This window comes from Schistocerca cancellata, chromosome 4 (genome assembly GCF_023864275.1).
Source record: "Schistocerca cancellata isolate TAMUIC-IGC-003103 chromosome 4, iqSchCanc2.1, whole genome shotgun sequence".
Taxonomy (NCBI): domain Eukaryota; kingdom Metazoa; phylum Arthropoda; class Insecta; order Orthoptera; family Acrididae; genus Schistocerca; species Schistocerca cancellata.
The window spans coordinates 768,485,951-768,498,089 of NC_064629.1; the positions used below are offsets into that span (position 1 = coordinate 768,485,951).

The 12,139-nt window shown below is 46.0% G+C and overlaps 1 protein-coding gene across 1 annotated transcript in view; it reads left to right on the forward strand.

The window, feature by feature from the left end:
- Positions 1–12,139, forward strand: part of LOC126183736 (uncharacterized) — a 1,106,726-nt gene that overhangs the window by 355,433 nt on the left and 739,154 nt on the right. Inside the window, exon 2 of the mRNA XM_049925942.1 lies at positions 259–441. Within this exon, the coding sequence (XP_049781899.1) occupies positions 429–441 (13 nt within the window). The 5' untranslated portion in view covers positions 259–428. The remainder of the gene's footprint in view (positions 1–258; positions 442–12,139) is intronic.

Genomic DNA, 12,139 nt, shown 5'->3' on the forward strand with positions numbered 1-12,139 from the left:
TACAGGTTCCCAATGACAGCGTCCTCATCGCTCCTGCCCAGCTGTGAGCTTTCTGTGTAGCAGCTGCAGCAATATTTGTGTATGCAGATGTGGGTCACCTGTGGTTATATCGGCAGCCTCCGACGCCGCTATAGGATGTCGATGCTGAAGCTCAGTGATATGGCTCATTAATTACTTCTGCTGTCCTGGCTTGCGAGTCCTCAGTAAATGCTATCGTGTCTGTCTCTCGCAGCTCTAGTGATTTGTGTGTGTTTTCAGGTCTGGGTCACGTGTGTGGCTTCCCCGGGAGACCATCGGATGGCGGCTACTACTTAGACTTGACGGTTGCGCTGCCGGGCGACACTGTGGAGTACTTCTGCTGGCCCGGATTCTCGCTGTTCGGAAAGAAGGAGCGCGTCTGCCTGACCGAGGGCTTTTGGTCCGACCACATGCCAGTCTGCAGTAAGTACCATCATCCATTCTACAGAGTTTTCCTTGTCTGTACTTCCCAACACCGTATCCATCAGGAAGGCCAGGGTGAACGGGGAGGATAACTTATGTCAGTTCCGTGTGACTGAGAGGGCACCCATAGAGTAAATATCTCTGGAGTGAGCATTGCGTTCTGCGCATGTTGTCAACATTAAACCAGGATTGTCACGTGTTTTCGGGACTTCGCTGTGCGTGTGTGCTTTCTGCAGCGTTTGAAGTTTATAGTATCAAGAGTTTTTGTTGTGTTTCACCGTTTGGTGATAGTGTAATAGCGATGGTGAATTACTGTTGTTGCTACGGATGCAAAGACAAATATGTGAAAGGAGGGATACGTGATCACTGGGTGTTGTGTGATGTCCTTAGGTTAGTTAGGTTTAAGTAGTTCTAGGTTCTAGGGGGCTGATGATCATAGATGTTAAGTCCCATAGTGCTCAGAGCCATTTGAACCATTTGAAAGGAGGGATAGTAACTTTTCATGGGTACATACCATGTAGCTCTAATTATAGTAATCATATTATTAAGAGACACTGCATATGTTTAAAAATTTCGAGACGCATTATAATTAAGGCTTGATTCTGTAGACCTATTTTTCTACGATTTTATGACTATATAATAGATATTACGGCTCGTACAAATGCTTACAAACAACCACTTCCTCTCGTAAATTTGTTAGTCGAACAGGAAAGGGAATGGTTAGTTGTTTCAGCAAATACTATCCTCCATGCATTTATCAGTGACTTGTCGATTACGTATATACACTCCTGGAAATGGAAAAAAGAACACATTGACACCGGTGTGTCAGACCCACCATACTTGCTCCGGACACTGCGAGAGGGCTGTACAAGCAATGATCACACGCATGGCACAGCGGACACACCAGGAACCGCGGTGTTGGCCGTCGAATGGCGCTAGCTGCGCAGCATTTGTGCACCGCCGCCGTCAGTGTCAGCCAGTTTGCCGTGGCATACGGAGCTCCATCGCAGTCTTTAACACTGGTAGCATGCCGCGACAGCGTGGACGTGAACCGTATGTGCAGTTGACGGACTTTGAGCGAGGGCGTATAGTGGGCATGCGGGAGGCCGGGTGGACGTACCGCCGAATTGCTCAACACGTGGGGCGTGAGGTCTCCACAGTACATCGATGTTGTCGCCAGTGGTCGGCGGAAGGTGCACGTGCCCGTCGACCTGGGACCGGACCGCAGCGACGCACGGATGCACGCCAAGACCGTAGGATCCTACGCAGTGCCGTAGGGGACCGCACCGCCACTTCCCAGCAAATTAGGGACACTCTTGCTCCTGGGGTATCGGCGAGGACCATTCGCAACCGTCTCCATGAAGCTGGGCTACGGTCCCGCACACCGTTAGGCCGTCTTCCGCTCACGCCCCAACATCGTGCAGCCCGCCTCCAGTGGTGTCGCGACAGGCGTGAATGGAGGGACGAATGGAGGCGTGTCGTCTTCAGCGATGAGAGTCGCTTCTGCCTTGGTGCCAATGATGGTCGTATGCGTGTTTGGCGCCGTGCAGGTGAGCGCCACAATCAGGACTGCATACGACCGAGGCACACAGGGCCAACACCCGGCATCATGGTGTGGGGAGCGATCTCCTACACTGGTCGTACATCACTGGTGATCGTCGAGGGGACACTGAATAGTGCACGGTACATCCAAACCGTCATCGAACCCATCGTTCTACCATTCGTACACCGGCAAGGGAACTTGCTGTTCCAACAGGACAATGCACGTCCGCATGTATCCCGTGCCACCCAACGTGCTCTAGAAGGTGTAAGTCAACTACCCTGGCCAGCAAGATCTCCGGATCTGTCCCCCATTAAGCATGTTTGGGACTGGATGAAGCGTCGTCTCACGCGGTCTGCACGTCCAGCACGAACGCTGGTCCAACTGAGGCGCCAGGTGGAAATGGCATGGCAAGCCGTTCCACAGGACTACATTCAGCATCTCTACGATCGTCTCCATGGGAGAATAGCAGCCTGCATTGCTGCGAAAGGTGGATATACACTGTACTAGTGCCGACATTGTACATGCTCTGTTGCCTGTGTCTATGTACCTGTGGTTCTGTCAGTGTGATCATGTGATGTATCTGACCCCAGGAATGTGTCAATAAAGTTTCCTCTTCCTGGGACAATGAATTCACGGTGTTCTTATTTCAATTTCCAGGAGTGTAGATTACGCAGTCTACTATTTATTTAATAAACTGAGAGCAAGTACGTAAAATGCGTTAAATAATTACTTCAGAGTGTCACCAGTAAGAAAAATTGTGCCTTAGCTCGCAAAAACGAGAAAATAAATACACAGAAATAGCAGAGAAAAGGACGAATTAGCAGGGATATTATCGCTAATGTGTGACAAATTCGGTGTTCTTCGGACTCTTGCAAAAGTACTAGCGTACTGTCAAGTCGTTTTTCAAGACTATCACTGCAAAAATGTACGTCAGGCTCTATAATACTATAAAGTACCGTATTGTTGTCTACATAGTTCCGCGTAGTCAGCGCGTACAAAACTTTCCCGCTAAGCACAACAGCGCAGGCTCAGCGCTCGTCCGTTTCCGCACTACGAGATGGCGCTGCCATAGAGACGGACAAATTATGCTTCCGCCGATCCGCGTATTAATATGTAACACAGCCAATGAGATTGCTGCTAACGTAGAACCTTTTCTCCTCGCGTATCACACTCGCGCAGTGATACATGAACGCGCGAGGTATTATAACGAGTGTACAGACCTACGATTAGTCAGTCTGCATTTGTCTTCACCAGTCTGTACCAGTCTACATTTGTCTGTACCAGTCTATAGTCAAGTTTCAGTCTCCGCCTAATAAGATTACCATATTCCTGTACATAGCCCTGAAGATAAATGTATAGACATTTTTGTCAAGTATCAGAGATATATGTGAGAATAAGGTTAACGTACCAATACCAAAGGAACTTCAGATTTTCTATTGTAAATAGCATCCAGAACCAAGTAAAGTAATTTTTATGCTTGTTATTATTTTAATAAATGTGTGTGAAAATTAATAAAGTTCTGTTTAAAGTTGGTCACCATCAATCTGCTATTCTAAGCGTGCAAGTGGCATTTCTATCGTCTGACTTAACGGCAGAAGATAAACACGCCACGATAAGACCACGAGACATATTGCTGACACTCGCCTACTTCGTTAGAGCGACAAGACAAATAATCTGCTGGTGTGTGTACTGAAGGTCTTACAGTACGCACACCACACGTATCATACCGAAAACTACCAAAAATCGAGTGCATCTGAACTGTGACACCTATTGCAAAGAAGCAGGATGTAATATCACTTGCCATTAAAAGTTACATAGCTGGCTTATTCCCGGTATCAAATGGATACTGTTAAAATGTCTGCTCAACATATATAAATAATCCACGGCACGTTCGAAAAGAATCCGTCTGCACTAGGGATGTAGTGACATTGTAAATATGCAGGCCGCTATACGGACAAACACACGACGTCCCGAGAACACGTGACCAGGCCGGCAATGTATGTTGACAACACAAAATCTGTTCTGCGCATGTGAATTCTCACTCCAGAGATATTTACTCCATGAGGGCACCATGACATATGACCAATGTCTTACAGAATTGGACTCAGTACTGTTCAAAATTGTCTTCATTACTCACCAAATAGCCCATTGTTACCTTCCTATAACAGGCACCTGCTACCTACAGCGTAATTGACTCAGAGTATTCCTTGTGAGACTTGGGCCGATTGTTTGTCTGTCAGACAGTTACCGTTCTGATAACTTCGCCAGATGAACTATCACTCATCCCATTGAAACAAAATACTGATGGATTTCGAGCGCCAGAGATTCGTTAGAACTGGCAGTAGACTGTAGACTGTAGCTTATCGCGATTGTGGTTTATCGTATCGCGACATTGCTGCTCGCGTTGGTCGAGATCCAATGACTGTTAGCGGAATATGGAATCGGTGGGTTGAGGAGGGCAATATGGAACGCTGTGCTGGATTCCAACGGCCTCGTATCACTAGCAGTCGAGATGACAGGCATCTTACCTGGCGCGGGTGGCGACACTTACATACATCGCTGACGTAATTAATGGAATTGAACTTATGTGACTCTGACAGGTCGTGGTACGGAATCAACACGGTAACACAGATCGTCGTGGAGACGTGACAGAATCTCAGAGACGAAGTATAGTGTTTGAATGTGCCTATGGCCTCACTGTGAATTAAGTTGCCCGATTTGTTGATACACTGAGGTAATACACTACTGGCCAATAAAACTGCTACACCACGAAGATGACGTACTACAGACGCGAAATTTAACCGACAGGAAGAAGATGCTGTGATATGCAAATGATTAGCTTTTCAGAGCATTCACACAAGGATGGCGCGGGTGGCGACACTTACAACGTGCTGACATGCGGAAAGGTTCCAACCAATTTCTCATACACAAACAGCAGTGGACCGGCGTTGCCTCGTGAAACGTTGTTGTGATGCCTCGTGTAAGGAGGATAAATGCGTACCATCACGTTTCCGACTTTGATAAATGTCGGATTGTAGCTTATCGCGATTGTGGTTTATCGTATCGCGACATTGCTGCTCGCGTTGGTCGAGATCCAATGACTGTTAGCGGAATATGGAATCGGTGGGTTGAGGAGGGCAATACGGAACGCTGTGCTGGATCCCAACGGCCTCGTATCACTAGCAGTCGAGATGACAGGCATCTTACCTGCATGGCTGTAACGGATCGTGCAGCCACGTCTCGATCCCTGACTCAACAGATGGGGACGTTTGCAAGACAACAACCATCTGCTCGAACAGTTCGACGACGTTTGCAGCAGCATGGACTACTGCGGTTACCCTTGACGCTGCATCACCGACAGGAGCGCATGCGATGGTGTACTCAACGACGAACCTGGGTGCAGGAATGGCAAAACGTCATTTTTTCGGATGAATCCAGGTTCTGTTGACAGCATCATGATGGTCGCATCCGTATTTGGCAACATCGCGGTGAACGCACATTGGAAGCGCGTATTCGTCATCGCCATACTGGCGTATCACCCGGCGTGATGGTATGGGTGCCATTGGTTACACGTCTGGGTCACCTCTTGTTCGCTTTGACGGCACTTTGAACAGTGGATGTTACATTTCAGATGTCTTACGATCCGTGGCTCTACCCTTCATTTGCTCCCTGCGAAACTCTTCATTTCAGCAGGATAATGCACGACCGCATGTTGGAGATCCTGTACGGGCCTTTCTGGGTACAGAAAATGTTCGATTGCTGCCCTGGCCAGCACATTCTCCAGATCTCCCACCAACTGAAAACATCTGGTCAATGGTGGCCGAGCAACTGGCTCGTCACAATACGCCAGTCACTACTCTTTATGAACTGTGGTATCGTGTTGAAGCTGCATAGGCAGCTGTACCTGTACACGCCATCCAAGCTCTGTTTGACTCAATGCCCAGGCGTGTCAGGGCCGTTATTATGACCAGAGGTGGTCGTTCTGGCTATTGATTTCTCAGGATCTATGCACCCAAACTGCATGAAAATGTAATCACATGTCAGTTCTAGTATAATATATTTGTCCAACAAATACCCGTTTATCATCTGCATCTCTTCTTGGTGTAGCAATTTTAATGACCAGTACTGTAAAAATCATGGGATAGCTATATAGACACACACAGGTGCCGACAGTATGGCGTGCATAGGATACAGAAAAGGCAGTGCATTGGTGGAGCTGCTGTTTGTACTCAGGTAATACGTGTGAAATGGTGTCCGATGTGATTATGTCTCCACGACAGAAATTAACAGACTCTGAAAGCGGAGTGGTAGTCGGAGCTACACGCATGGGCCATTCCATTTCGGAAATCGTTAGGGAATTCAATATCCCGAAATCCAGACAACCAAGATTGTGCGAGAATACCACATTTCCGGCCACGGACAATACAGTGCCAGACGGCTTTCACTTAATGACCGAGAGCAGCTGCGTTTGCGTAGAGTTGTCATTGCTAAGAGACAGGCGTGAAATAACCCCAGAAATGAATGTGGGACGTACGACGAACGTATCCGTTAGGACAGTGTTGCTAAATTTGTTGTTAATGTGCTACTTTAGCAGATAATCGACCCGAGTTCCTTTGCAAACAGCACGACGTCGATTGCAGCGCCTGTCCTGGGCTCCTGACCATATCGGTTGGACCCAAGACCGTGACGTGGTTCCTGATATCTACATCTGCATAATATACACTCCTATACACTCCGCTAGCCACCAAGCGGCGTGTGGTGGAGGGTACTAATAGCGCCAAAGTCTCATTCCCCCCCCCCCCATACCCCCCCCCACCCCCGTTCCACCGTTCCACTCGTGAATCGCGCGAGGGAAAAACGATTGTCTGAACGCCTCAGTACGAACTCTAGTTTCTCTTATCTTTGAATGGTGATCATTGCGCGATTTGAAAGTTGGTGGTAATTGTTGTGGATTGGCAAGAGAGCCAACCCACTATGAGAGGAAGCCGAAAGGCACGCGTTTTAGCTCACGCAGACTGGCGTGAGGTCTGGAACAGGTCAAGGAAATTATACTAGCAAAAAACGTAAGTAGCTGCTGGAATACTTATCTTTAATCCATAATTGGTGAACATCGCTCTTGACGGTACATGTACTACAGCATCAATAGTAACTGGTAATGGCGCCTTGCTAGGTCGTAGCAAATGACGTAGCTGAAGGTTATGCTAACTATCGTCTCGGCAAATGAGAGCGTATTTTGTCAGTGAACCATCGCTAGCAAAGTCGGCTGTACAACTGGGACGAGTGCTAGGTAGACTCTCTAGACCTGCCGTGTGGCGGCGCTCGGTCTGCAATCACTGATAGTGGCGACACGTGGGTCCGACGTATACTAACGGACCGCGGCCGATTTAAAGGCTACCACCCAACAAGTGTGGTGTCTGGCGGTGACATCGCAGTAATAATATGTGATCTACAGCCTCGGTGAAGATCGAATTTTGAAATTTGGTGAGCAGCCCCTTCTGTTTAGCGCGTCGTCTACCTGCAAGTGTGTCCAACTTCAAACTTTCTATAACATTTGTAACGCTCTCGCGATGGTTTAAAGTACCAGTCACGAATCTTGCCACTCTTCTTTGGACCTTCTCAATATCTTGAATCAGACGCAACTGGTAAGGGTCCCATACAGACGAACAATACTCTAGGACTGGACGAACTAAAGTATTGTAAGCAATTTCCTTTGTTGAAGGACTGCATCGCTTCAGCATTCTGCTAATAAACCGTAGTCTAGAGTTCGCCTTACACGTTACTTGTGTAATCTGGTCGTTCCATTTGAGATCATTTCGAATAGTCACACCCAGATTCTTGACGGATGTTACAGATTCCAAAGACTGGCAATTTATTTTGTACTCGTACATTAGTGGGGATTTTCGCTTTGTTATACGCAGTAGGCTACACTTACTATTATTGAGAGATAACTGCCAGTCATTACAACACGCATTTATTTTTTGCAAATCCTCATTGATTTGTTCACAACTTGCGTGTGATACTACTTTTTCTGTAGACAACAGGAATATCGGCACACAGTCTAATTCCGCTTTCAATGCCATCAACCAGATCGTTTATGTAAATCGAAAAATGCAGCGGACCTATTACACTGCCCTGTGGCACACCTGAAGTTACACTTGTTTCTGTGTAAGTCAGCCCGTTCAGGCCGACATAGTGCTCCCTGTCTGTTACAAAACTTTCTATCCATTGGCATGTGTCATCGGATAGACCGCAAGCGCGCACTTTTCGGAGCAAGCGACAATGCGGAACCAACTCCAACGCCTTTCGAAAGTCGAGAAATATGGCATCAACCTGGGAGCCGGTATCTACAGCCTGTTGTATTACATGCACAAAGAGGGCCAGCTGTGTCTCGCATGACCGCTGTTTCCTAAAACCATGCTGGTTTCTGCACATGAGCTTCTCAGAGTCTGAACACAAAATATGTTCCATAATACTTCAACAAATCGATGTCCGTGAAATTGCCGGTAATTATGTGCATCCGATTTTCTACCCTTTCTATAGATTGCTATTACCTGGGCCTTCTTCCAGTCCCGTGGAACTTTCAGCACTTTCAATGGTCCCTGATAGATGATAAATAAGAATGGTGCAATATTTGTACCACATCTCAGACAATTCCCCCCTGGCAAGCACACCGAGTGAACGTTGGACTTCTTCCCCGTCCTAGCCGCTATGTTCCGGAGAGGCTCCATGACCTGCCTAATGTTGGAGCTCCCAATAGCTAACAAACCCCAATCCCCACGTGCTTAGCCGGACCTTGTTGAAGGAGTGGCCACTATCCTGGCAGAAGGTGCATTCTGATCCGGCTCAGCCCCCCCCCCCCCCAGCATCAGATATCACACTGAATCTATTAGCAAAGTGCATGGGATTTGGCAGGAGCCTGGATACCCCATGCAGCACAGATTCGAACTCTGCTTTATAGGAACCGATGGGCTCACAGTACACGATCACAAAATCCCACAACTAGATAAGGAATTTAAGCAGACGGCGAGCTGAGTCTTAGCTTTCTGCTAACTAAACCGTTTGTAAGAAGGCCTGAGATGTTGTATTATAACACTGACTTACTCAGATATTGAAGTGTACCACTAATTTACCACGAATTTTACGTTTGCTTAACTGCTAAAGTTCGCAGGTTGAGCTAGTCAAACGTATACAAGTGAGGTTATAATTCACTGTCAGTATCACGTTTCCTAATAAAACGTATAAAAACTGTTACCTTCAATGTATCGAGTCTAAATGACACTAATGAACGTGAATACTGAGTATTGTACACTAACTTAAAATGATTAACCCTGGTATTTATAATGTAAACATACGTTTACGTACACGCGATAAATGACACAATAAAACGTATAAAAACTGCTACCTTCAAAGTATCGAGTCTAAATGACACTAATAACTGTAAATACTGAGTATTGTACACTGACTTAATTGATAATCACGCTTATTTAACGTCAGCTAAGAATGTAAACAAAGGTTTACGTGCACGCGAAACTGTCCTAAACAGAAACTTCGCTTTTCCTATTCAGACACAAATAAAAACTGAAACCTTTAATTCATCAAGTCTATCTGACTCTAATGCACGTAAATACTATAGAATATACAGCAAAATCAATTAATTACTAGCTAAAGTAAAGGAAACAAAAGAAAAATTTGGAGTAGGTATTAAAATCCATGGAGAAGAAATAAAAACTTTGAGGTTCGCCGATGACATTGTAATTCTGTCAGAGACAGCAAAGGACTTCGAAGAGCAGTTGAACGGAATGGATGGTGTCTTGAAGGGAGGATATAAGATCAACATCAACAAAAGCAAAACGAGGATAATGGAATGTAGTCGAATTAAGTCCGGTGATGTTGAGGGTATTAGATTAGGAAATGAGACACTTAAAGTAGTAAAGGAGTTTTGCTATTTGGGGAGAAAAATAACTGATGATGGTCGAAGTAGAGAGGATATAAAATGTAGACTGGCAATGGCAAGGAAAGCGTTTCTGAAGAAGAGAAATTTGTTAACATCGAGTATAGATTTAAGTGTCAGGAACTCATTTCAGAAAGTATTTGTATGGAGTGTAGCCATGTATGGAAGTGAAACATGGACGGTAAATAGTTTGGACAAGAAGAGAATAGAAGCTTTTGAAATGCGGTGCTATAGAAGAACGCTGAAGATTAGATGGGTAGATCACATAACTAATGAGGAAGTATTGAACAGGATTGGGGAGAAGAGAAGTTTGTGGCACAACTTGACCAGAAGATGGGATCGGTTGGTAGGACATGTTCTGAGGCATCAAGGGATCACCAATTTAGTATTTGAGGGGAGCGTGGAGGGTAAAAATCGTAGGGGGAGACCAAGAGATGAATACACTAAGCAGATTCAGAAGGATGTAGGTTGCAGTAGGTACTGGGAGATGAAGAAACTTGCACAGGATAGAGTAGCATGGAGAGCTGCATCAAACCAGTCTCAGGACTAAAGACCACAACAACAACAACTAGCTAAATTACTTATCTCGTAACACAGCAAGCGAAAACCGCTAACAGCCGGTGTCGGGGCTCTGTCTGTTGGTGAGAGCTGATGGTGGGGTTCGAGTGTGGTGCAGAACTCATGAAGCCATGACGCAGATTGTCAACAAAGCACTGTGAAAGCTGTTGGTTCCTCCATAATGGTGTGGGGTGTGTTTACATGGAATGGACTGGGTCATTTTGTTCGAAACAACCGATCATTGATTAGAAAGGTTTATGTTCCACTTCTTGGTGACCATCTGCAGCCATTCATTGACTTTATGTTACCGAAAAAAGTTGAAATTTTTGTACTTGACAACCTGCCATGTCACGCGACCACACTTGTTCGCGAATTGTTGGAAGAGAATTTTGGACAATTTGAGCGAATGATTTGGCGACACATATCACCCGGAATGAATCCCATCGAACATTTATGGAACATAATAGAGAATACAGTTCGTGCACAGAATACGGCACCGGCAAGGCTTTCGATATTATGGACGGCCATACAGGCAGCGTTGTTCAGTATTTTTGCAGGGGACTCAACGACTTATTGAGTCCACGTCTCCTCAAATTGTTGCACTACGGCGGGTAAAAGAAGGTCCGACACGATATCAGGAGGTATCCCACGATTTTTGTCACCTCAGTGTCTATCAAAGAAGACTGTCTAATGTGTCGAATCCACGTAAGCTGGCGTAAGAATAGTTATCATAAGAAGATTGTAAACGGTGGGAACCGAACTCCAGAAACACGAAACTGCTATTGCCAATTTAATGCTGGTAGATCTCAGAGCAAAAATTACGAAAAGAACTGAACGGAGTGGCCATTTGGAATCGCGTGCCTTTCAAAACCCTTTTCTCACAAAGACACATAAAGTTGCTCGTATTCACTGGGCCAAACAACATAGAATCTAGGCAGTAGCTCACCATACACTTCCAGTGTGGTTCGACGAGTTGCAGTTTCGCGTCCTTTCGAATCCTGCAAAACATCAGACCAATGAGGCGTTTAACCAGAAGTGTATGGAGGGTGCAGTTCAGGCCGTAAGCGGTCCTGTGATTTTTGAGTGATTATGACTTGTACCTACTCATTTAGGTTACTGTGAGCATGAACAAGGACGTTTATTGCAACATTCTCGGTATCCTTGACTTTCCCTTTATGCTAAGTCTTCATGACGAGTATGTTGTGGACACTCCCATCTTCTAAAGTGACAGTATCCGAGTTCACAGGGCTGCAGCGTATTCATATGTATCTTGTTTGAGATATACTCACCTTAACTGGGTGGCTAAATCACCCGACCACCAACAGTGGAAGAGGGTCGTAATGTGTAATAGGTAGACATCTATCCAGACCACCACACAGGAATTCCAAACTGTATCAGGATCCACTGCAAGTACTATGAAAGTTAGGCGGGAGATGAGAAAACTTGGATTTCATGGTCAAACGGCTGCCAAACATCACGCCGGTAAATGCCAAACGACGCCTCGCTTAGTGTAAGGAGCGTAAACATTGAACGATTGAACAGTGGAAAAACGTTGTGTGGAGTAACGAATCAAGGTACACAATGTGGCGATCCGATGGCATGGTGTGGGTATGGCGAATCTGCGACCATAGCGGTCGCGCGGTTCC